This window comes from Rhinopithecus roxellana, chromosome 1, assembly GCF_007565055.1.
Source record: "Rhinopithecus roxellana isolate Shanxi Qingling chromosome 1, ASM756505v1, whole genome shotgun sequence".
Classification (NCBI taxonomy): Eukaryota; Metazoa; Chordata; class Mammalia; order Primates; family Cercopithecidae; genus Rhinopithecus; species Rhinopithecus roxellana.
Genome location: NC_044549.1, coordinates 92,531,682 through 92,558,819, shown reverse-complemented (window position 1 = coordinate 92,558,819; position 27,138 = coordinate 92,531,682). Strand labels below are relative to the sequence as shown.

Here is a 27,138-nt window from a genome sequence, read left to right as displayed (position 1 = left end):
TACAAGTTATGATTCCAATCTAATCTATTTATTTATTTATTTATTTTGAGATAGAGTCTTATCGCCCAGGCTGGAGTACAGTGGCACAATCATGGCTCACTGTAGCCTCAACTCCCTGGGCTCAATGGATTCTCCCACCTCAGCCTCCTGAGTAGCTAGGATTACGGGTGTGCCACCACACCTGGCTAATTTTTGTATGTTTTTGTAGAGATAGGGTTTCACCATGGTGCCCAGGCTGGTCTCAGACCCCTGGACACATGTGATTCGCCTGCCTTGGCCTCCCAAAGTGCTGGGATTACAGCCTGGCTTTTTCAGTGAATGGTGTCCACAAACGAAAGCAGGCCCACGTGAAGTTCACATTAGATGGAGATGTTTCTTAGGAAACAAGGCAATTCTGTGTCCCCACTGCACTCAGAACCTGAACAGTTTCATGGTTATCTGATCACAGACCCATCTCTTCCCTAATAAACAAAGATTTTCGAGGGCAGAGGATCTAATATATCAGTGCCTGACACAGGATAGGGACTTAATGTTTGTGGTAAGAATAAAAAAATGCTGGAACTATGGCTGTGTACTCCATTTCCACTACTACACACAAGCAAATCTATCATTTGGTTGTGTGTTTTTTTTTTCCAGCAAATTTCAAGTAAAGAGGTTTAAAAATACGAAATACTAAAAATACAAAAATTAGACAGGTGTGGTGGCATGTGCCTGCAGTCCCAGCTACTCGGGAGGCTGAGGCAGGAGAATTGCTTGAACTCAGAAGGTGGAGGTTGCACTGAGCCGAGAGCATGCCACTGCACTCCAGTGTAGGTGACAGAGCTAGACTCCATGTCACAAAAAAAAAAAAAAAAAATTCCAGGTGCAGTGGCTCATGCCTGTAATCCCAGCACTTTGGGAGGCTGAGGCAGGCGGATCATGAGGTCAGGAGATTGAGACCATCCTGGCTAACATGGTAAAACCCCTTTTCTACTAAAAATACAAAAAAATTAGCTGGGCGTGGTGGTGCATGCCTGTAGTCCCAGCTACTCGGGAGGCTGAGGCAGGACAATCGTGTCAACCCGGGAGATGGAGGTTGCAGTGAGCCAAGATCATGCACTGCACTCTAGCCTGGGCGACAGAGGGAGATTCCAACAACAACAACAAAAATCTTCCCCAACATATTGCCTCTTACCTGGATGTGGCTGCTGGCTTCATTCTGTTTGCTAAATGCCAGTGTGCTGAGAGCATTGAAGAGTTTTTGTATTTGCTGAGGAGATATGTTATCCAGATAATCTAAAATGCCCTGCAGAAAAGATGATGCCAACAATGAGGCTGGCAGCTAACATTTTTCCCTTAAAAATCAAAAAATTAAAATCCCTATAAGAGAGGCACACAGATCAGATAGCCAGGTATCTAAAACTTTTTAGCTGCCTTAAAAGCTCAAGTTCTAAAAGCTATGCTCAGAGCCCAAAGGTTTGATAGACTGGAAATAAACTGAGAAAACTCTTCCAGCTTTCTAAGTCTCTTATTATCCGAGACTAGGAACTAACTATCAGGAAAGATAAAGTTTTCTTTATCCTCTTCACTCTGAACCACAATCCTGGGCTTTAGTCATCTACTGCTTAGTCATTCTAATGCACCTCCCAGTTCTCAGTATTCTTTACCTCCACCTTTCCCCCTTTTTCAGTGAAAACAATATTCTACCAAAAGTTATGTCTTTACCCTATTCCTTGCCATATCATCCCTTCCCAGCTTCTACTCCATGAATTATTTCTCCTTTCTCTACAGATCTGGAAGGAGTCACAAGGAAACTATTTACTTTGTGACCGTGGGAGATGTCTCAGCTTTTCTCATCTGTAACATGGTGATAATAATAGCTATACTACCTTTTGTGGTTTCTCTGAGGATAAAGTAATAAAACAGTTTTGTAAACTTCTAATTAATTTTTAAAATTTTCTATTTCTTCCTCTCTATTGAATCCTTTTCTCAGCCTACAAGCAATCTCAAACCTCCTCATCTAAAAAATATCTCCCTTGCAACCAGCTTCTCTCTCAAGCTACTTTTCTTATTCTCTCCTTGATGCTTCTCAACATTGACTCTATTCCGCAAGTCTTCAGGTTACTGCTCTCTGGCTTCCACCCTTATAATTCAATTAACACTGTTCTCTCAGAGGTTACCAGAGGTATCCTAATTGCCAAAGCCAATAGCCTCTGCTCCATCTTCAACCTCTACAGTGTCCGACACTGGAGATAAATCCCTCACTCTTGAAACTCATTCCTGGGCTTTTGCGACCTGACATCCTTCAAGCTCACATTATTAATCTTCTAGTTTTCTCATTTTCCTTCTATGGACATTTGCTTTCATCTGCCACTTAAACTTTAACCTTCTCAAAATGTCTGTGTTCTTCTAAGCTTCTATGGTCTTCTGCCTCAAAATTGCCTCAGTAGAGCTCACATTTATATGGTTCTGAATGCCCAAACTAAATCTTCCACCAAAGGGTCCCCGCAAGATTCCAAACCAGAATTTCCAACTATCCACTAACCATCTACAAATGAACTCATCATACTTCCTACAGAAGATGCACTCCCCTCCTGGTCTCAGGAAATGGCACAATCATTCACCTAGTTTCCTAAGATGAAAAACTCGGACTTAGTTTTCCTGTTTCTTATTGCCACATATTCTTAACAGTCACCAAGTCATGTTAATTCTAACACCAAATTGTCTCCTAAGCCATCATTTCTTCTACATTCCCATGACCAAAATCTGGCCCTTACTCTCACTCCCTTAGACCCTTTCAGTGGTCTCCAATCCACCCATGATATAGCCTACTGAGTTATCTCTGAACGCTGAGCAGATTAGGTCAACTCTGGGTAAAAACTGGTAATAGCTCCCTATTGTCTAGAAAATAAAGTTGAAACTCTTTAGCATGTTGAGACTCTTTGCAACACGGGCCTGTCCTATGTCTTACCAGCCTTGCCTCCCATCACTCTTCTCCATATATATCCTATTCTCCAGTCATGCTTGTTTGCTTCTCATTCCTCAGTCACACCATTGACTTGGGCACCAGTTTGTTTCTGCTCAAACTCTTCTCTGCTTAGAACACAACTTCCCATACTTTCTCTTGTCAGTCATTCCCATCCTTCAGCAATCACTCAAATCGCCTCTTTGAAGAATTCTCCAGCTTCCCAGGCTAAATTTAATTATTCTTGCTCTGTTTTAGCTATAGTACTTTACCGAAGAATTCACCATGCTGTATTTATAGTGAATTGCTTAGGTGTCTTAGTCTTTAACATCAAAGGCAAGGACCTACTTTACACCCACAGCACCCAGAATAGAGCTTAGTCTGTGGGTTAGATATAAAGAAGTGTTTGCTGAATCAATTAACACATAGATAGAATAGTCACTTTTTATTTATATTACTTGCCCGTTATTTCACCTCTGTCCCACCTCCTCCCACCAATTATAGTATTAAATATCTAAAGTACAAGAAGCCAATAAGATGCCTTTACAAAGACAGCATTCATCATCATAGCAGACGGGTTTAGCACTACCAACTCTAGGAGGACATCTAACGCGGTATCAACTTCAGCTTCATTCCCACTGCAGATATGGGTCACTAAGGCACCAACCACCTCCTATACAGAGGAGAGTCAACAGGACAATGTAAAACAAAATATGGGATGGCCATTCTAAAGGGATTCACCCCCAAGGCCTCTCCAATCTCTACTTTGTTAAAATCACAATCAACCCAATCCCATCATCTATTATCTAGTTTTCATTAATGTTGGCTTCAGGAGATTTAGGAATATGCCAGCGTAACTTTACCATCCCGTCTTGACCTATTTCCCATATTTTATCAGTGAGCACTGCCTAAGCCCTCCTGATTTTGCTCCTTGGCATAGTTTTCCTCTTTCTTGTTCCCACATGGGTTAAATTTTACCCTTTAAGTTGAGGTTGTACAAGATCAGTTGAAATTTCTCAAAGAGATGGCACCCAAGGAGCTAAAAGCTTTAAAAGTTTTCTCTATATAGTACTGGCTAGACTTGCATGTTTCCAAGCAAACATGGATCATGATAGTGTCTCTAAGACATTAAGAGGGTTCAAAAATGTCTTAGATGCCATTCTCCCTTTATATCGTCACTCTATCATAGTCATAACAGAATTACATTCTCAACTGCAACAGCTATCTCATGTCAGCTGCAACTGTTGCTCTAGTTTAAATTTAAAGAAATTTTTTTTACAAATCTTCATTTTAAAAATTCCATTCAAATGCATTTTAACATTGTTAATAATAGGAAGAATATATGTAAAAATACAAAATAAGACACTGTTCTTTACTTGCTTTCATAAACATTTTCCACAAACACAGTCCTCCCTCTCTGGATATATGCTATTAAAATGTGTCTCGGCTGGGCACGATGGTTCATGCTTGTAATTCCAGCACTTTGGGAGGCTGAGGCGGGTGGATCACCTGAGGTCAGGAGTTCGAGACCAGCCTGGCCAACATGGTGAAACCCTGTCTCTATTAAAAATACAAAAAATTAGCCGGGCCTGGTGGTGCGCACCTGTGATCCCAGCTACTCAGGAGGATGAGACGGGAGAATCGCTTGAATCCGGGAGGTGGAGGTTGTAGTGAGCCAAGACTGTGCCACTGCACTCCAGCCTGGGCAACAAGAGCGAAACTGTGTCTCAACAACAACAACAACAACAACAACAAAGTGTCTCATGTTTTGACATAAACTGGTTCTGGATCTTAATTTCAGACAGAATTTTAGAGCTCAGAACACAGAGTTAGATCCACCAGTCAAGTCTCTTCATTTCATCAAGGCTGGGACTAGGATTGAACTTTCCTGAGATCCAGTTCAGAGTTCCTTCCCCTTCAGTAAGGTCCAACCAACAAGAAATAAACATCAGATTATTTTCCCTTCCCCGTTCCCTCCTTGCCAAAATAAATGTTTCAACATACCTGCTGGCAGCACGTGTCAAAAAACTTAAATGCATATTTGTATAGGAGACTGCCAAATGAAATTATACTCTGGTCTAGAGAGTGAAGCAAACTCTGAGCCAGAGACAGAACGGATGAACACATATCCTTAAGAACTTTGAGTGGGGAAGAGTAGAGAGAGAAAAGGAGCTATAAGAAGCAGTTAGTACACAAGCTAAGAGTTACTTATCCTTTTGGAATGTCAGACCTCTCCTCCCTAACTCTCATTTTAACTTGAGAAATCTTGATCTTTGTTTTATACAGAATAATCCTTCACCATTCTGAGTTTTCTCTCAGCATCAATGGGATTCCACATTTGGATAATGATTGACCTTTAAGCTCAAAGAAGTTAAATTATAAGCCTAATAGTACGTTCCTATCTGCTCAATTTGGCATTGGAGGCCAGATCTTCTAAATCCCAGTTTCCTCACGCAATCACACTACCCCCCAGGGATGCTCCACCTTGCTTATAATTTGAAGTTGGTCTATAAGATTCAATGCTAACTAAACTGATTTTTTTTTTTTTAAAGTTCAAGAAGAGAAGTGATCATGCTCTACCACTAACACAATATACATAGACATTAATGGACCCAGACTAAATAACCAGTTAATAAACATAGCTTCCTTATTGATACCATAATTTTAAAAAATGTTACATTTAGTACTAAGCTGGGTATAATGCTTTATTGAGGAAAATACAATGAAAAATTACATATGGTTTCTGCCGTCTAGAAAATTATAGCCCAAAACATATATCACTGGCAGAAATAAACACAGAAAGAACTGCAAGGTAAAATAATACAAACATTAAATCTATTCCTAAATATAAAATTTAAGACCCAACGAGGTATTCTCATTAGCTCCTAACCCAAACCCCAAATCACTGGCCCATCCAGTTTTCTAAGTTCTATACTATTAATATCCTGAATATTCAGCCAGCAAAACACTATTCCCAGCTTATAAAATTCCAGTTTGAATAACTTACATTTCTAGAGGAATTATCACCTAAAGTCCACAGTTTTGAATAGCCAAAGAGTGATAGTTCAAGTAAGTTCATATTTACATTTCTACTAGTTTCTATAGGCGGGTCCTATTCCCTTCAAGGTTTTTATAAGCTACTTAAATAGGATACGGAAGGTCAGTTTGGCAAAGTTGCAAACTGCATTGAGATAGACAATTAAAATAATTAATGCAAAAATAAAATTCAAAAATCTCAATGGGTTTGAACAATGGACTGAAACAAGATGAAATTTTACATGGGAGCTGTAAAGCTTTCTGTTTTCAATTAAAAATCAATAGTCCCTGACACTAAGTAATGAATAGAGAATGTACTCTGGAGCAGCTGTTCTTGAATGCAGCCTAATTGAATCTTATTTCTTAGCACCTTTCAATATACTTCTTTGTCTGAGTATTGCTGCTATAGATGATGAAAAGCATCACCAGGTCAAAAATCTATTGTCAATAAATATGCAATAATAGAAAAACAGTTAACAAATCAGTATATTTGCTACAATGAAACAGCAGCTTTTCCCCATTAAAACACAGAATGGATGATACTCATTTGTTCCACATACTCCCTTGGGGTTATCCACACTTTTCACAAAATCCGGAAATATTTTTCAGAGCAATAAAGTGCCACAACTGTTAACCACTGGTATCTCTTAAGAATACATTGCTATATACATGAAAGTGATATTACTACAGAAGTAACTTTGGACATCTTCACATTTATTAAAAGAAAGATTCAATCACTTGCCGACTCCAGTATGTATTTTCACCATTACTAGGAAAATTACTTTGTGAAAAGTTGGAAAGACTATCAATGCCCATCAATACGGGAAAGGTTCAATAAATTATGATGGAGTAATTTTAAATTTTGGAATATTACACAGTCATCAAGAAGAATAAGCCACGCTGGGCGTGGTGGCTCATGCCTATAATCCCAGCACTTTGGGAGGCTGATGTGGGCATATCACCTGAGGTCAGGAGTTTGAGACCAGCCTGGCCAACATGGTGAAACCCCATTTCTACTAAAAATACTCACAAAAAAATTAGCTGGTCATGGTGGCAGATGCCTGTAATCCCAGCTACTCAGGAGGCTGAGGCAGGTGAATCACTTGAACCCCAGGAGGCAGAGGTTGCAGTGAGCCTCGATCGTGCCATTGCACTCCAGCCTGAGTGACACAGCAAGACTCTGTCTAAAAAAGAATTTTTAATTACAAAACTGAAAAAAAAGAGAATAAGCTAGACCAGAGGTCCCCAACCCCTGGACCACAGAGTCCATCATCTGCTAGGGACCAAGCTGCACAGCAGGAGGTGAGTGGCGGTCAAGTGGTCATTACCACCTGAGATCCACCTCCTGTCAGATTAGTGGCTACATTAGATTCTCATGGGAGTGTGAACCCTATTGTGAACTGCACATGCACAGGATCTAGGCTGCACATTCCTTATGAGAATTTAAGTAGTGCCTGATGATCTAAGGTGGAACAGTGTCATCCTGAAATCATGCCCCAACACGGTCTGTGGAAAAACTGTCTTCCACGAAACCAGTCCCTGGTGCCAAAAAGGTTAGGGACTGCTGAGCCATACTATATTTTTTGACAGAGAAAAGACATTCCCGACATGAAGTGGAAAAAATGGCAACCTGCAAAAGGATAATCAGGCTAGGCATGGTGGCTCATGCCTATAATCCCACTGCTTTGGGAGGCTGAGGAGGGAGGATCATTGAGTCCAGGAGGTGGAGGCAACAGTGAGCTATGATTGTGCCACTGCACTCCAGCCTGGTGACAGAGTGAGACCCTGTCTCTTTAAACACCACCACCACCACCTATAATCATAGTTAAGATTCTGCTTTTGTAAAAGCAATATATAAACCTGCATATGTGTAGGCATAAGAGTATACCTGTACTTGTGCATAATTATAGCTTGTATATGAACAGAAAAAATTTGGAAAGATGATTATCCCTGAGGAATGGGACAGAGAGTGGAGAAAACTGTATTTTTTACATCTGTAGATTCTTTGTGAGTTTTTCTCCACAATTAGCTTGTTTACCTACATTTAAAAAAGAAAAATATGATGGCTGGGTGCGGTGGCTTAAGCCTATAATCCCAGCACTTTGGGAGGTCCAAGCAGGAGGATCACTTGAAGCTAAAAATTTGAGACCAGCCTGGGCAACACACCAAGACCTTATCTCTATAAAAAATAAAAGAATTGGCTGGGTGTGGTGGCTCAACCTGTAATCTTAGCACTTTGAGAGACTGAGGCAGGTGGATCACCTGAGGTCAGGAGTTCAAGACCTGCCTGGCCAACATGGCAAAATCCTGTCTCTCCTAAAAATACAAAACTTAGCTGGACATGGTGGCAGGCACCTATAATCCCAGCTACTAGGGAGGCTGAGGCAGGATAATTGCTTCAACCCAGGGGACAGAGGTTGCAGTGAGCTGAGATTGTGCCACTTCGCTCCAGCCTGGGTGAAAGAGCAAAACTGTGTCTCAGAAAAAAAAAAAAAAAATAGAATTAGCAGGGCCTGGTGGTGCTTGCCTGTAGTCCCAGCTACTCTGAAGATTGAGATGGGAGGATCACTTGAACCCAGGAGTTTGAGGCTGCAGTGAGCTATGGTGCTGCCACTGTACTCCAACTTAGGTGACAGAGGAAGACCTGGTCTCTTAAAACAAAACAAAACAAAACAAAACCAAACAAAAAAAGAGAAAACGTTGAGAGTATATTCAGGGCAACTTGAGTCTATGCTTCTAGGAAAACAAACAAACAAACAAACAAAAACAGTTAAAAAGGCAAGCAGAGCCTTTTATCCAAGATGGCCGAATAGAAACAGCTCCAGTCTGCAGCTCCAAGCGTGATCAACGCAGAAGATGGGTGATTTCTGCATTTCCAACTGAGGTACCTGGTTCATCTCACTGGGACTGGTTGGACAGTGGGTACAGCCCATAGAGGGTGAGCCTAAGCAGGGTGGGGCGTCACCTCACCCAGGAAGCACAAGGGGTCGGGAGATTTCCCTTTAATAGCCAAGGGAAGCCATGACAAACTGTACCTGGAATATCAGGCAACTCACACCCAAATACTGTGTTTTTCCCAAGGTCTTAGCAACCGGCAGACAAAGAGATTCTCTCCTGGGCCCGGCTTAGCAGGTCCCACGCCCATGGGGCTTGCTCACTGCTAGTGCAGCAGTCTGAGATCAAACTGCAAGGTGGCAGCCAGGCTGGGGGAGGGGTGCCTGCTATTGCTGAGGCTTGAGTAGGTAAAGCGGCTGGGAAGCTTAAACTGGGTGGACCCCACCACAGCTGAGCAAGGCCTAGGCCTCTATAGTCTCCACCTCTGTGGGCAGTGCATAGCTGAACAAAAGGCAGCAGACAACTTCTGTGACTTAAACGTCCCCGTCTGACAGCTCTGAAGAGAGCAGTGGTTCTCCCAGCATGGCGTTTGAGTTCTGCGAATGGACAGACTGCCTCCTCAAGTGGGTCCCTGACCCCTGTGTAGCCTAACTGGGAAATACCTCCCAGAAGGGGCCAACAGACACCTCATATAGCCTGGTGCCCATCTGGGATGAAGCTTCCAAAGGAAGGATCAGGCAGCAATATTTGCTGTTCTGCAATATTTGCTGTTCTGTAGCCTCCACTGGTGATACCCAGGCAAACAGGGTCTGGAATGGACCTCCAGCAAACTGCAACAGACCTGCACCTGAGGGACCCGACTGTTAGAAGGAAAACTAACAAACAGAAAGGAATAGCATCAACGTCAACAAAAAGGACATCTACACCAAAACCCCATATGTAGGTCACCAACATCAAAGACCAAGGGTAGATAAAACCACAAAGATGGGGAGAAACCAGAGCAGAAAAGCTGAAAATTCTAAAATCCAGAGCTCCTCTTCTCCTCTAAAGGATTGCAGCTCCTCACCAGCAACTGAACAAAGCTGGATGGAGAATGACTTTGACGAGTTGACAGAAGTAGGCTTCAGAAGATCGGTAATAACAAACTTTTCCGAGCTAAAGGAGATGTCTGAACCCATCCAAAGGAAGCTAAAAACCTTGAAAAACAGTTAGACAAATGGCTAACTAGAATAAACAGTGCAGAGAAGACCTTATACGATCTGATGGAGCTGAAAACCATGGCACGAGAACATGGTGACACATGCACAAGCTTCAATAGCTGATGTGATTGAGTGCAAGAAAGGGTATCAGTGATTGAAGATCAAATTAATAAAATAAAGCGAGAAGAGAAGTTTAGAGAAAAAAAAGTAAAAAGAAATGAACAAAGCCTTCAAGAAATGTGGGACTATGTGAAAAGACCAAATCTACGTTTGATTGTTGTACCTGAAAGTGACAGGGAGAATGGAACCAAGTTGGAAAACACTCTTCAGGATATTATCCAGGAGAACTTCCCCAACCTAGAAAGACAGGCCAACATTCAAATTCAGGAAACAGAGAGAACACCACAAAGATACTCCTCAAGAAGAACAACTCCAAGACGCCTAATTGTCAGATTCACCAAGGTTGAAATGAAGGAAAAAATGTTAAGGGCAGCCGGAGAGAAAGGTCGGGTTACCCACAAAGGGAAGCCCATCAGACTAACAGCGGATCTCTTGGCAGAAACACTACAAGCCAGAAGAGAGTGGAGACCAATATTCAACATTCTTAAAGAAAAGAATTTTCAACCCAGAATTTCATATCCAGCCAAACTAAGCTTCATCAGTGAAGGAGAAATAAAATCCTTTACAGACAAGCAAATGCTAAGAGATTTTGTCACCACCAGACCTGCCGTACAAGAGCTCCTGAAGGAAACACTAACATGGAAAGAAACAACTGGTACCAGCCACTGCAAAAACATGCCAAATTGTAAAGACCATCCATGCTATGAAGAAACTGCATCAATTAATGGGCAAAATAACCAGCTAACATCATAATGACAACATCAAATTCACACATAACAATATTAACTGTAAATGTAAATGGGCTAAATGCCCCAATTAAAAGATACAGACTGGCAAATTGGATAAAGAGTCAAGACCGGGTGTGATTCCGTCCTGCGCAGCTGTTCTCTGTAGCAGTGTTCATTTATCTCCGTCCACCTTCTCTCCCACCTAAGCGCATGCTGCCACCTGATGAAAGATTTGATGGACATGGACATGAGCCCCCTGAGGCCCCAGAACTATCGTTTTGGTTGTGAACTAAAGATTATCATTTTAAGGTGGATAATGATGAAAATGAGCTCCAGTTATCTTTAAGAATAGTCAGTTTAGGGGCTGGTGCAAAGGATGAATTGCACATTGTTGAAGCAGAGGCAATGAATTACAAAGGCAGTCCAATTAAAGTAACACTGGCAAATTTGAAAATGTCTGTACAGCCAATGGTTTCCCTTGGGGGCTTTGAAATAACACCACCAGTGGTCTTAAGGTTAAAGTGTGGTTCAGGGCCAGTGCATATTAGTGGACAGCACTTAGTAGCTGTGGAGGAAGATTCAGAGTCAGAAGATGAAGAGGAGGAGGACGTGAAACTCTTAAGTATATCTGGAAAGCGGTCTGCCCGTGGAGGTGGTAGCAAGGTTCCACAGAAAAAAGTAAAACTTGCTGCTGATGAAGATGATGATGATGAAGAAGATGATCATGAGGAGGAAGCTGAAGAAAAAGCCCCAGTGAAGAAATCTATACGAGATACTCCAGCCAAAAATCCACAAAAGTCAAATCAGAATGGAAAAGACTCAAAACCATCATCAACACCAAGATCAAAAGGATAAGAATCCTTCAAAAAACAGGAAAAAACTCCTAAAACACCAAAGGAACCAGTTCTATAGAAGACATTAAAGCAAAAATGCAAGCAAGTATGGAAAAAGTGCATTGAACAGCCCTGGGCACTACATGTAAATTAAGTCCAAAGATGGGGAGAAAGAAAAAGGAGAGACAAATATAGCCCATACTGAGTGTCATCAACAATCCAGACTGAAGTCTTCTATTTTAATCTCAATCTCCTTTTCTGATTTGCCACCCATGCCTCTTCAGGCTGGAAACAATCTCACTCTTGGTTCCCTAAAGCACTTTCTTCTGATTGCTGTGATACAGTGAAGCTTGCCCTTTGCTTTCTATTACTTGTGCATTTGCCTCACCTCGGACAATGTTTTAAATCACCTTTGTATCTCCTCAGCTGCTCAATAAATATTTGAATGAATCAAAAAAAAAAAAAAAAAAAAAAAAAAAAAAAGAAGTCATGACCCATCAGTGTGCTGTATTCAGGAGACCCATCTCATATGCAGAGATATACATTGGCTCAAAATAAAAGGATGGAGGAAGATCTGCCAAGCAAATGGAAAACAAAAAAAAAAAAAAAAAGCAGGGGTTGCAATTCTAGTCTCCGATAAAACAGACTTTAAACCAACAAAGATCAAAAGAGACACAGAAGGCCATTACATAATGGTAAAGGGATCAATCAACAAGAAGAGCTAACTATCCTAGATATATATGCACCCAATACAGGAGCACCCAGATTCATAAAGCAAGTCCTTAGAGATCTACAAAGAGACTCTGACTCCTACACAATAAGAATGGGAAACTTTAACACCCCACTGTCCATATTAGACAGATCAATGAGACAAAAGGTTAATAAGGATATCCAGGACCTGAACTCAGCTCTGCACCAAGCAGACCTAATAGACATCTACAGAACTCTGCATCCCAAAAATCAACAGAATATACATTCTTCTCAGCACCACATAGCACTTATTCTAAAATTGACCCCATAATTGGTAGTAAAACACTCCTCAGCAAATGTAAAAGAACAGAAACCACAACAAACTGTCTCTCAGACCACAGTGCAATCAAGTTAGAACTCAGGATTAAGAAACTCACTCAAAACCACACAACTACGTGGAAACTGAACAACCTGCTCCTGACTGACTACTGGGTAAATAACAAAATGAAGGCAGAAATAAAGATGTTCCTTGAAACCAATGAGAACAAAGACACAACATACCAGAATCTCTGGGACACATTTAAAGCAGTGTGTAGAGGGAAATTTATAGCACTAAATGCCCACAAGAGAAGGCAGGAAAGGTCTAAAATCGACACCCTAATATCACAATTAAAAGAACTAGAGAAGCAAGAGCAAACAAATTCAAAAGCTAGCAGAAGGCAAGAAATAACTAACATCAGGGAAGAACTAAAGGAGATAGAGACACAAAAACCCTTCAAAAAATCAATGAATCCAGGAGCTGGATTTTTGAAAAGATTAACAAAATTGATAGATCGCTAGCAAGACTAATAAAGAAGAAAAGAGAGAAGAATCAAATAGACCCAATAAATAAATGATAAAGGGGATATCACCACCAATCGTACAGAAATACAAACTACCATCAGAGAATACTATAAACACCTCTAGGCAAATAAACTAGAAAATCTAGAAGAAATGGATAAATTCTTGGACACATATACCCTCTCAAGAATAAACCAGGAAGAAGTTGAATCTCTGAATAGACCAATAACAGGCTCTGAAATTGAGGCAATAATTAATAGCCTACCAACTAAAAAAAAGTCCAGGACCAGAAAGATTCACAGCTGAATTCTACCAGGGGTACAAAGAGGAGCTGGTACCATTCGTTCTGAAACTATTCCAATCAACAGAAAAAGATGGAATCCTCCCTAACTCATTTTATAAGGCCAGCATCATCCTGATACCAAAGCCTAGCAGAGACACACACACAAAAGAGAATTTTAGACCAATATCCCTGATGAACACTGATGCAAAAATCCTCAGTAAAATACTGGCAAACCAAATCCAGCAGCACATCTAAAAGCTTACCCACCACGATCAAGTCAGCTTCATCCCTGGGATGCAAGGCTGGTTCAACACACGCAAATCAATAAACGTAATCCATCAGATAAACAGAACCAATGACAAAAACTGCATGATTATCCCAATAGATGCGGAAAAGGCCTTTGACAAAATTCAGCAGCCCTTCATGCTAAAAATGCTCAATAGACTAGGTATTGATGGGACGTATCTCAAAATAATAAGAGCTATTTATGACAAACCCACAGCCAATATCATACTGAATGGGCAAAAACTGGAAGCATTCCCTTTGAAAACCGGCACAAGACAGGGATGCCCTCTCTCATCACTCCTATTCAACATAGTGTTGGAGGTTCTGGCCAGGGCAATTAAGCAAGAGAAAGAAAAAAAAGGTATTCAATTAGGAAAAGAGGAAGTCAAATTGTCCCTGTTTGCAGATGACATGATTGTATATTTGGGAAACCCCATCATCTGAGCCCAAAATCTCCTTAAGCTGATAAGCAACTTCAGCAAAGTCTCAGGATACAAAATCAATGTGCAAAAATCACAAGCATTCCTATATACCAATAACAGACAAAGCCAAATCATGAGTGAACTCCCATTCAAAATTGCTACAAAGAGAATAAAATACCTAGAAATCCCAAGGGATGTGAAGGACCTCTTCAAGGAGAACTACAAACCACTGCTCAACGAAATAAAAGAGGACACAAACAAATGGAAGAACATTTCATGCTCATGGATAGGAAGAATCAATATCATGAAAATGGTCATACTGCCCAAGGTAATTTATAGACTCAATGCCATCCCCATCGAGCTACCTATTACTTTCTTCACAGAATTGGAAAAAACTACTTTAAAGTTCATATAGAACCAAAAAAGAGATCACATTGCCAAGAAAATCCTAAACAAAAAGAACAAATCTGGAGGCGTCACGCTATCTGACTTCAAACTATACTACAAGTCTACAGTAACCAAAACAGCAAGGTACTGGTACCAAAACAGAGATATATAGACAAATGGAACAGAACAGAATCCTCAGAAATAACGCCACACATCTACAACCATCTGATCTTTGACAAACCTGACAAAAACAAGAAATGAGGAAAGGAGTCTCTATTTAATAAATGGTGCTGGGAAAACTGGCTAGCCATATGTAGAAAGCTGAAATTAGATCCCTTCCTTACACCTTATACAAAAATTAATTCAAGATGGATTAAAGACTTAAATGTTAGACCTAAAACCATAAAAACCCTAGAAGAAAACCTAGGCAATACCATTCAGGACATAGGCATGGGCAACAACTTCATGACTGAAATACCAAAAGCAATGGCAACAGAAGTCTAAATAGACAAACAGGATCTAATTAAACCAAAGAGTTTCTGCACGGCGAAAAAAACTACCATCAGAGTGAACAGGCAACCTACAGAATGGGAGAAAATTTTTGCAATCTACCCATCTGACAAAGGGCTAATACCCAGAATGTACAAAGAACTCAAACAAATTTACAAGAAAAAATCAAACCCCATCAAAAAATAGGCAAAGGATATGAACAGACACTCCTCAAAAGAAGACACTTATGCAGCTAACCACATGAAAAAATGCTCAACATCACTGGTCATCAGGGAAATGCAAATCAAAACCACAATGAGATACCATCTCACGCCAGTTAGAATGTCAATCATTAAAAAAGTCAGGAAACAACAGATGCTGGAGAGGATGTGGAGAAATACGAACACTTTTACACTGTTCATGGAAGTGTAAATTAGTTCAACCATTGTAGAAGACAGTGTGGCAATTCCTCAAGGATCTAGAACTAGAAATACCATTTGACCCAGAGATCCCATTACTAGGTATATACCCAAAAGATTATAAATCATGCTACTATAAAGACACATGCACACATATATTTATTGCGGCACTATTCACAATAGCAAAGACTTGGCACCAACCCAAATGTCCATCAGTGATAGACTGGATTAAGAAAATGTGGCACATATATACCATGGAGTACTATGCAGCCATAAAAAAGGATGAGTTCATGTCCTTTGGAAGGACATGGATGAAGCTGGAATCCATTATTCTGAGCAAACTATCACAAGGACAGAAAACCAAACACCACATGTTCTCATTCATAGGCTGGAATTGAACAGTGAGAATACTAGGACACAGGACAGGGAACATTACACATTGGGGCCTGTCAGGGGGCAGGGGCTGGGAAAGGGATAGAATTAGGAGAAACACCTAACATAAATGATGAGTTGACGGGTGCAGCAAACCAACATGGCACATGTATACCTATGTATCAAACCAGCACGTTGTGCACATGTACTCTAGAACTTACAGTATAATAATAATAAAAAAGGGCCGGGCGCGGTGGCTCAAGCCTGTAATCCCAGCACTTTGGGAGGCCGAGACGGGCGGATCACGAGGTCAGGAGATCGAGACCATCCTGGCTAACACAGTGAAACCCCGTCTCTACTAAAAATACAAAAAAACTAGCCGGGCGAGGTGGCGGGCGCCTGTAGTCCCAGCTACTCGGGAGGCTGAGGCGGGAGAATGGCGCAAACCCGGGAGGCGGAGCTTGCAGTGAGCTGAGATCGGGCCACTGCACTCCAGTCCGGGCGACAGAGCGAGACTCCGCCTCAAAAAAAAAAAAAAAAAAAAAAAAAAAAAAAAAATAATAATAATAATAAAAAAGGCATATCCCTTTTGTCCTGGGAATTCACTTTAAAAAATAGATCACAGAACAGACCTTTTTCTAGTGCTTTCAAGAAGCATTCAAGTTTTCATATTTTCCAAGAAGCTAATTGGTCAATTCAACTCATCTTTGTAACCATAAATTTTATATGGTCATATTTATCAACATTCTCTAACATAATTTCTTTCTTTTATATTTTATAGAAATTATTTTCTTAGCCTGTGTTTGCATAAATATTCACCTGTGGTTTTCTCTTGTCAAAAAAAAAAAAAAAAGGCAAGCAGAACACAAAAGAAAAAAAACAAAACAAATGTTACTGCTTCTCTTAACTGAATGCCCCACTCCCTAGGACACCAAAATTGAGAGTCATTAGACTAGAATACAGTCATTAAAGATAGCAATGAAGACAATGAAGAAGTACATGGAGAAGAAAAAATGTTAAGAGAAAAAAGAATACAAATTATATTTATACAATGATTATGAATATGTAAAAATAGGTAGGCAGGCAGCCAAGGTGGTAAATTTATGTTTATCCAAAACCAAAAACAGTGTGTTGGAGTGTTTTGATATTTTTCACCATAAAAAATTACGAATTTTCATTGCTTTATTCAGCATCATGAAAGCTTTTAAGATAGTCATCCAAAAATTGGCTAACACAACAAAAATCCCACAAAACAGATTCCAACCAAAGAAAAATCTTTAAAGGCAACCAATCAGCACCTAAGGAACTCAATCATCTGGCCTTTTATTTTTTGAGATGGAGTCTTGCACTGTCGCCCAGGCTGGAGTGCAGTGGTACGTGCCACCAGGCCAGGCTAATTTTTTTTTTGTATTTTTAGTAGAGACAGGTTTTCGCTACATTGGCCAGGCTGGTCTCAAACTCCTGACCTCAGACAATCCGCCTGCCTCAGCCTCCCAAAATGCTGGGATTATAGGCGTGAGCCACTGTGCCCGGCCAATCATCTGGCTTTTTGATGGAAGATATTTCTAGAATTAATAGAGACATAAGATCCAGTACCATTGCCTTGACAGTGGTCAGACTGATTTACTCCAGTCAGGTCTACATGGGCAAAGTAAAGTAAAATATGGAATGCCATTATCTTGACAGTGGTGCTGGGTGGAAGGAAGGGCAATTAGGCAGATACAGGGACCTGAGACTTAGGTGGTTATTCTCTTCATCTCATCAGGGACTTGGCTTCTTTGACTGCATCTTGATGTGCTTGGTTACACTGTTAGTATTTCCCCTTACGGATACTGTAGGCTTATTTTACAGCCAGAGTAAATAGGGGCAGGCTACCTGGCCAGTCACCCCCTCAGATTATCTTCCCCAGACAGCTAATGTTTATTAGAGCAACTAGAGAAGAGAAAAAAAGAGTGACTGGAGGGAGAAGAAAGAAAGAAAGGGAGAAGGCAAGCTAGCCAACGTCATTACTTTTACGTCTGCAATACTGAAAATGCATAGTACATGAACAGTACCTTGTGTTCAGACACTGAGGCCGTGTTTTCAATTGCCTGAAAAAGCAAGAGACGGTCACAAAAACATTACGACACATCAGCGAAACACGCTTCACGTTACTCAGCAAGCCCTTATGTCATCCAAGAGTCAACGTGTCCATATGGCAACCATGAGCTATCATTTCCACTCGAATGACTTTTGAGATTTTTATTTCAATCTACCTCAGTTATACATCTGTCACTAATTGCCACTCATTTCCTCCTTGATAATCAAAGTTCCAAAGATCTCACCTTAATCCAGGCTTCTGAAATGGTTTTCTCATATCTAATAGCTGACTTTATTACATCAAAGAGGAGAATAATACAGCTCTGATGCTGCTTTCTTGATTTGCTGAGGAACTACAAGTATCAAAGAAGAAAAAAAATTACTCTTACCTACCAGAAAAGAACTTACAAGACCTGAGTTCCTGCTTAGTAGCCATGTACCCTGGAGCAAATGACAACCTCACATATAAGATGGCTCATAAACTTGCACTGTAGTCTGTCTGGGATTGATCTGAATGACTAAGAAAACATATAAACACATACATACTCACACACATATATGTAATTTGAAACACTGTACAATACTAGATGTAAATGTCATAATAGTACCATTATTTGTAGTTGTAAGTATTAAGCTCTAACTCTGACTTTGGGATGTCAGAAAATTGTGACATCCTATGTGAGAAAAAGGTGGCAATTATCCATGAGCTCTTTACCTTGCCCATCCTTTACTTTTCAACTTTACTTGGGAAGCCTGCAACCATGATGGCAAAACACAATGTTGCAGATCCAGCTTCTCCCAAAGCTTAGAAATTACCTGCAGAAAGTAAATATTAGTTTTAATATGCTTTTCTGCTCATTCCTAGTGGGTAGGTACAGTCCAGTCTCTCAGCCATGACAATCTCCTGAAAGACTGAGGAAGAAAAAATTTTAAACGTTGGACAAGACATTCTGAAATACAGCGTTGATTAGAATAGCTAATGCAATGTCATAGAATGTCAGACCCAAAATTTCAGAATTCTGTGAGGTACTACACAGAAAGAGTTAAATGTAACTTATAGCAGCTTACATAGAGTAATGAATCTGTTGAATAGCTCCATTCTCTTCGCTGAATGCTATCTGGGTTAGTCAGTATCCTCGGTTAGTCTGGGGACAGAGAAGAGCAATTGGGACTTATTAATTTAAGTCCCTTTATCTAGGTGTGATGGGAATGAAGAATGAACTTATTGTCACAGGTAAATCCTCCAATCTGATAGATGACAATTTATCCATCACCAACTGGCGAACCTAAAAATTAAAAGCACAAAGACTTAATAAGTTTTCATGTCACTACCTCAACTTGTACTGAACTGTTAGGTAAAATTAGAAAAAAATCACTTCTCTCACTCAATTTTCCCGCTTGTAATTTAGGAAAAAAAACCTCTAGATTTTTCCCCAAATTATCATCTTTTAGTTGTTAATACCACAGCTTCATCAAAAACAGACAGACAATAAATGTGAAACAGAGCTATTATCTTACATTTAGAGCCTAAATTCTCAATTGGCTATAGTAAGGCAGAAAAAGTATTATTCCTATGGGAAGTAGGTACGATTCAGACAATATAGAAGATTTTCACTCAAAATTTACTGCTTAAAAATAGACCTGTGAATCTATCACAGAATAGCATCTGAAACTCATTGAGAAAAATAAAAAAAGAGAGATATCAATTATGATTCACTATGGTTTCAAAATGAAATATTCATTACACAAGATTTCTCCAAGACAACAACTAGCACCTGTTCCAGGAGGTTGGAAAGCTGGCTCTGCTTCTGGAAAGTTGAGTCTTTCCTACCTTCAATAGGAAGTTTGGGTCAAGTCGGAGGCTAGAAAGGACATCCAGGATTGGGACAGTGAGTGAAGTATTCTCTATCAATACGTCACTGTGAATGGTAGAAAAAGAAAAAAGTTGTGTAATGGTTTGAACACAGCTGGGCAGACAATGACTTGTTTATAGTATGTTTCTTTAAAAATTGTTTTGACTGCAAAAAATAATACATATTATAATAATGGCTGAGAATCTTCCAAACTAAGACAACAGTCCAATGACAGAAAACTCTTAAAAGAAGCTGGAGAGTGGGTGAGAGAACACCTAACTATAAGGGAACAAGGATAAAATTATAGCTGATATCTTGTCAGAAATTAGGCAAACAAGAAGAAAGTGGAATGAGGGATTTAAAGTGTTAAAAGAAAGCAACTCCAAAAGAAATCTAAATAGATGGAGAGACTGATACACCATCTTTATGGATTAGAAGACCCAATATAGTAAAGAAGTAAATTCTCTTCATATGTGTCTATAGATTTAACATTATTCCAGTAAAAATCCCAGAGGGATTATTGACAATATATACAAGCTGATTCTTTTTTTTTTTTTAAAGGGAGTGGGGAGAGGCTGAAGCAAGAGGATCACTTGAGCCCTGGAGTTCGAGATTGCTCTGAGCTACGATCACACCTCTGAATTCTAGTCTAAGCAACAGAGCAAGACCTCATCTCTAAAAAAATAAAATGAATAAAAAATTATAACATCATTAAAAATAAAATGAAATATGGGAAAGGCAAAAGAACGCGAATACAAAACAATTTTGAAAAATAATAAAATAGCTCGCAGCCAGTGGCGCAATGGATAACGCGTCTGACTACGGATCAGAAAAATAATAAAATAGAAGCAATATCAATTTTAAGACTACTGAATTTTAAGACATTATAAATCTTCATTAATCTAGACGGTGTAGTACTGGTTGGGGGACAGAAATATAAATCAATGGAACAGAATAGAGAGTCCAGAAACACACCCACACAAAATATGACCAATTGATTTCTCACAAAGATATGAAGGCAATTCAATGGAGAATGACTAACTTTTCAATAAATGGTGCTGGAAAAATTATCCATTTGCAAAAAAAATGAGCCTCAACCTAAACTGCACAACCTATATTACAACCTAAACTACACAGCCTATACAAAAATTAATTCAAAATGGATCATAGGTTAGTTTGCAAAACCTAAAATTATAGTTTTAAGAACATACGGGAGAAAAAATTTGTGATCTACAGTTAGGCAGGGAGTGCATAGAGATGACACAAAAAGCATGGTCATTAGCAGGCAAATTTATCTCCTGTTGATAAATTGGACCTAATGAAAATTAAAAATGCATGTTTGCTCTGTGACAGACATTGTCAAGAGAATGAAAATATTGGCTACAGAGTGGGAGAAAGTATTTGTAAACAACATATCTGCCAAAGAATTGGTATCAAGAATAAAAAACTCCCAAAACTCAACATCAAGAAAACAAACAATCCTGACTGACAACAACAAAATGAGCAAAAGATATGAACAGACACTTCACCAAGGTGAATATACAGACAGCCAATAAGCACATGAAAAGATGTTCGACATTAGCAACTGTTAAGGAAATGCAAGTTAAAGCCACCATGAGATTCCACCTATTAGAATGGCGAAAATAACTGACAAAGGCAAATACTGGGGAGGCTGCAGGGCAACTGGAACGCTCAGCTACCGCTGCTGGAAATGCAAAACGGTCAGCCATGCCAGAAAGCAGTTCGTTGGTTTCTCATAAAATTAAATATGTGCCAAATGGTCCCGCACCCAAATCCTAGATATTTACCCTGGAGAAATGAAATTCTATGTTTATTTAAAAAATCATCTGGTGGCCAGGCATAGTGGCTCACGCCTGTAATCCCAGCACTTTGGGAGGCTGAGGTGGACAGATCATGAGGTCAGGAGTTCGAGACCAGCCTGACCAACACGATGAAACCCCATCTCTACTAAAAATACAAAAATTTGCCAGGTGTGGTGGCACACGCCTGTAATCCCAGCTACTCAGGAGGCTGAGGCAAGAGAATCGCTTGAACCCGGGAGGCAGAGGTTGCAGAGAGCTGAGATCGTGCAACTACACTCCAGCCTGGGTGACAGAGTGAGACTCTGCATCAGAAAAAAAATTAAAAATAAAAACCATTTGGCCGGACATGGTGGTTCATGTCTGTAATCCCAACACTTTGGGAGGCCAAGGTGGGCGGATCACTTGAGGTCAGGAGTTTGAGATGAGCCTGGCTAACATGGTGAAACCCCATCTCTACTACTAAAAAAATAAAAAGTACAAAAATTAGCTAGGTGTGGTGGCACACGCCTGTCATCCCAGGTACTCTACTCAGGAGGCTGAGACAGGAGAATTGCTTGAATCCGGGAGGCAGAGGTTGCAGTGAGCCAAACTGCACTCCAGCCTGGGCAACAGAGCAAGACTCTATCTCAAAAAACAAAAAACAAAACAAATAAATAAAATCCATGAATGTTTATAGTGGCCCTATTCATAACCACCAAAAACTGGAAACAACCCAAACGTCCTTCAGCAAGTGAAGAGATAGACAAACTGGTACAGCAATACAATGGAAAACTATGCAGCAATAAAAAGGAATAAACTATTGATGCATGCAGCAACTTAAATGAATCTCAAAAGCATTATGTTGAATGACAAAAGCCAGACTCAAAAGGTTACATATTCTATGACATTCCACAAAGGACAGAACTATAGTGACAAGATCAATGGTTGCCTGGGGTTGGGGCATGGGAGGGAGGATGGGACTACAAAAGGATAACACAGGGAGGTTTTGGGGAAGGGGGGTTGAAGGAATTGTTTTATACCCTGATTGTAGTGGTATTCACATGAATCTACATGTATTAAAATTCACAGAACTATATACATCAACAGAAAGTCTATCTTGTTACATAATTTAAAAGCAGAAATAATATTATAATAATGGTACTTCTCTCATAGGACTTCGGTGTTTCATAAATAGAAGCTACTAACAGAGAGGTGTCTAGGGTGTTTTCCAATGCCAACCAACAATTCTCCAATTCTCCAGACACTAGCTGAGTATTCTACAATTTAATTCAATTCTGATGCTAACTACTTGGAGTTAGCACAGACCCCTCAGGTTAAGGGTTCAGTCTCACAAAACTGTACCTCCCCAACTTTAGATGCCAATTGCAAATAGTGGGTCTCCAGGTTATCCACTTTTCTGTCTAATTTGGCTACAAATCAAAGGCTCCCATGACCCTCTCCTCCAGCTTAATATTTTGCAATAACAGCTCACAGAACTCAAGGAAACAACACTTACCAGCAAGATGAAGAGGTACACAGGGCAAAGTATGAGAAAGGAATGTGAGGCTTACATGTCCTCTCCCGGCACACCACCCTTCCAGCATCTTGATGTGTTTGCCAACCTAGAAGCTCATCAAATCTGTTGTTCAAGAGTTTTTATAGAGCATATCTCCAGCCCCACCTCCCTTGCAGCAGTGAATTCTAAATTCAATCTTTTTGACCTCAAACTAACCTTTTGGATATTAGGGCCCCTGGAAGTCCAAGAGAGACATATTAAGCTTATTTGGTATGTTAAATCATACAAGTGGCCAGGCACAGTGGCTCACACCTGTAATCCCAGCATTTTGGGAGGCCGAGGTGGGTGGATGACTTGGGGTCAGGAGTTTGAGACCAGACTGACCAACATGCCAAAACCCAATCTCTACTAAAAATACAAAAATTAGCCAGGTGTGGTGGTGCACATCTGTAATCCAAACTATGGGGGGAGGTTGAGTCAGGAGAATTGCTTGCACCTAGGAGGCAGAGGTTGCAGTGAGCCAAGATCGTGCCACTGCATTCTAGCCTGGGTGAGAGAGCAAGACTCTGTCTCAAAAAAAAAAAAAAAAAAAAAATGCTGTTCAACTTTCTCTGGGTTGTATTTATATATGTGTGCTATTAATACATGTTTCAAAGTTGTTTACGATTCCTAAAATTCTGAAATGTCTTAGTATTTGTCATTAGGAATAATTCTGATTGTTATGCTTAATTGCAGTATGCCACAAAAACAATCAAATTTCCTTGACAATTGTGTCTTTAACCATGAATGTTGTCTTTCCTATCCACAATTACTGTTTTACTTTGATTCTCCTCAAAAAGTGGTTTATGATCAGCTACAGTCCAAAATGTGCTTCTTTTAAAAAAATCATAGAAAACGCTCTGCCACAGACTTTTAAATATAGGTTTCTGATTACTTTAGCTATCATACCAAAAGACTAGGAAAGAACTTCCAGGACTCTAAAAGGCTGATGTGTTTATAGAGATTACTAACTCAACATCAAGCAGAACAAGGTTAATTACATTGAACTAAACTAATAAAAGACTAAACTTATTTTTTCACAGCCTTTTTTAAAAAAACATTGCTAATCCTTTTAATATTTTGTTTTCAGAGTCAAAAAACTTTTTGTTTTAGCTATTCATAGCTTATAACAAATTGGGTAAAGTATACTTTTGTCAGCAAAATTTAAAATAGTTATCTTTCTCTTTACCTGTTTTATTTGGAATTTAGAAACTATTTGTGAGTATTCTTAATTTATGACAATATAGTTATTTATATAAGTTCAGTAAGAATCTGTTTTCTTTTGTAACATGACACAATTAGAGACACTGGTTATGTTACCAAGGCTTTGACTGGAATGATCTATTTTCAGATATGACCAGACTATGTTGAGGAATTGACATTGACTTCACAGAGCCAATAAAAAGCCCCTTGAAAAGACTGGCCTAGGTCAGGCATGATGGCTCACACCTGTAATCCCAGCACTTTGAAAGGCCAAAATGGGAGGATCACTTGAGGCCAGGTGTTCAAGACCAGCCTGGGCAACATGGCAAGACCTTGTCTCTACAAAAAAAAAAAAAAAAAAAAAAAAGCCAGGAGTGGTGGCATACATGTTTAGTCCCACCTGCTTGAGAGATTGAGGCAGAGAAATGCTTGAGCCTAGGAGTTCAAGGCTGTAGTGAGCTATGACCACCACTGCACTCAGCCTGTACAACAGAGGGAGGGCCTGTCTCAAACAAACAAACAAAAGATTGGCCTGGTACCTTGTCTACATAGTTTCTTTACAAGGTTCCTGATCTGTGGTAAGTAAAGAATGTCACTTCCTAACAGGCCCAGGAAGCTCAAGATATTTTGGGACCCCAAAAAGAGAAGAATTCACCCAGGTGAAAGGTTTCATGGGTAAGTGGCAACTATCTGAGCTAGTGGCATGGGGGTAAGAAGACTTTATCAAGACAGTTGTAGGTAAAGAAAGGCAGATTTATTAGAGAAAGTTTGAAAGTACATTGCAAGGGAGCAACAGGCAGAATCAACATGAGAGAAGCTGACTGCAAGGAAACAAAGACTTGCTGGAGATTTTATAGGATGGTTCTTTGCTGTGTACTGAAAAGGGCTTTGTGCAGTATTGATAACGCCAAAGTTACAGTGAGCTAACTTGCAGGTGTCTGGTGATAAGTTGGGCACAGGAGGGCTACGTGTCCTGGACCACAAAGAAAGGCAGACTCATAGCTTGTCTGCTTTCTCTCTTTGCTTTCCCATGCTCCCAACAGCCTAACTCCTTTTCCCTAATTAGAACTTCACAAAAGGGTTACATATCCAGACCCTGGAGGTTTGGAAAGTGTCATTCTAAACACTTTCTAGGAAGTAAGTCTAGGAAGATTATACCTAGAGTTTTGTCAGTTCTGGGTCTGAACAAAGACATCCTCAGAGTCCAAAGCATAGAAATTCTTGGCTTTTTACACCCACAAGTTATAATTGTAATTCATGTGTTGAGAAATTTCTCAATCTCTCTCTTAGGCTATAGGATTCCCTGGTGCCTTCAGGCAAAAGAGATCCGTGAAAATTAGTCTTGATTGGTTTGGGACACTGAGATGTTTCTGGGACAGCAAGGCGGTGCTTGGCACCAGCACTTCCTAAATTTATGCCACAGAATATGAATCCCAGAAGACACGGAGAGAGAAGGTGGAGGGAGTAGGGGATGGAGGAAAACCTAGTCTGGGAGATTGGAAAATGCTACATGTTCTGCTTCTCTCTTGGAGATTCACAATGCTTATTAATATATTAATGCTCTGAGGAATCCCACATCAAAGAGTCTGGATTTTTCTTTTCCCAAACATTCTTCTCTCCTGTACTTAAACACTGATTAGGAAAAAAAAAAAAAAAAGCATTAAAGCTATAGACAATTTTTAAGAGGGCTTTTTGAAAAAATGGATTAGACAGATTAGATGAACCTTCTCCTAGTGAAAGTTAGCCTAACAAGTTCATTATTAAGGAATACAAAGACAACTGCTAGATAAATCAGAAGAATGAGGCCCAATATTCACTCGAGTAACCAGGCATTTATCTGTATTTGTAAGTGGCTCTCTAACATGTTTATTTCATTGGTATAAGCTTTCCAACAGAACCCTAAAGCGATTATATAGAACACTGGGGCTTCCTAATAGCCTCTAATTTCATAAACCATAGTAATTTAAAAGACAGTGGATGAAGGGCCAGGAGCAGGGAGATTTCTACTGAAGAATACAAATGTGTCCCTGGCTACATCGCTTCTGCCTCTTCCTGGAGAAAAGCAAAATGCAAACAGGAATGTGATGGAACCTTCCAGCTGGTGGTTTTGCATTGCAGGAAGAAAACTGTTTGTGAACATGAAAACTGCTGATAATTGGGTGTGAACGCCTGTAAGGGAGACAAATGGAGAAACATTGCAGAATCTTTATTTCTATCAAGGGCTGAACTCTGCTGGTGGGTGTGCGAATTGGCACCAACTTTTGGAGGGGAATTTAGCAGTGTGCTGACATTCTGACCCAGCAATTCCCCTTCTAGGAATCTATCTTATAGCAATACTTGTTCATGCACAAAAAATGTACAAGGATGCTCATGATAGCATTGTTTGCAGGTGTGAAACCTAGAAATACCCTACATCCATCAACCATAAAACGTTTAAACAGGCTGGGAGCGGTGGCTCATGCCTGTAATCCTAGCACTTTGGGAGGCCAAGGCAGCACAGATCACTTGAGGTCAGGAGTTTGAGACCAGCCTGGCCAACATAGTGAAACCCCATCCCTACTAAAGATACAAAACTTAGCCGGGTGTGGTGGCAGGCACCTGTAATCTCAGCTACTCGGGAGGCTGAGGCAGGAGAATCACTTGAACCTGGATGGTGGAGGTTGCAGTGAGCCTAGATTGTACTCCAGCCTGGGTGACAGAGCAAGACTTAGTTGGAAGGAAGGAAGGAAGGAAGGAAGGAAGGAAGGAAGGAAGGAAGGAAGGA

At 40.1% G+C, this 27,138-nt stretch overlaps 1 protein-coding gene and 1 pseudogene across 1 annotated transcript in view; one reads left to right on the top strand and one right to left on the bottom strand.

Moving 5' to 3' along the window:
• LOC104673303 (Fanconi anemia group D2 protein) overlaps positions 1–27,138 on the bottom strand; it is a 42,919-nt gene that overhangs the window by 12,037 nt on the left and 3,744 nt on the right. Inside the window, 12 exon segments of the mRNA XM_010377302.2 lie at positions 1,175–1,285; positions 3,486–3,617; positions 4,949–5,074; positions 5,299–5,305; positions 6,274–6,349; positions 6,352–6,418; positions 17,937–17,972; positions 18,207–18,289; positions 18,292–18,314; positions 18,677–18,812; positions 19,184–19,247; positions 19,793–19,880. Of these exon segments, the coding sequence (XP_010375604.2) occupies positions 1,175–1,285; positions 3,486–3,617; positions 4,949–5,074; positions 5,299–5,305; positions 6,274–6,349; positions 6,352–6,418; positions 17,937–17,972; positions 18,207–18,289; positions 18,292–18,314; positions 18,677–18,812; positions 19,184–19,247; positions 19,793–19,880 (949 nt within the window).
• Positions 11,086–11,950, top strand: LOC104673301 (annotated as a pseudogene).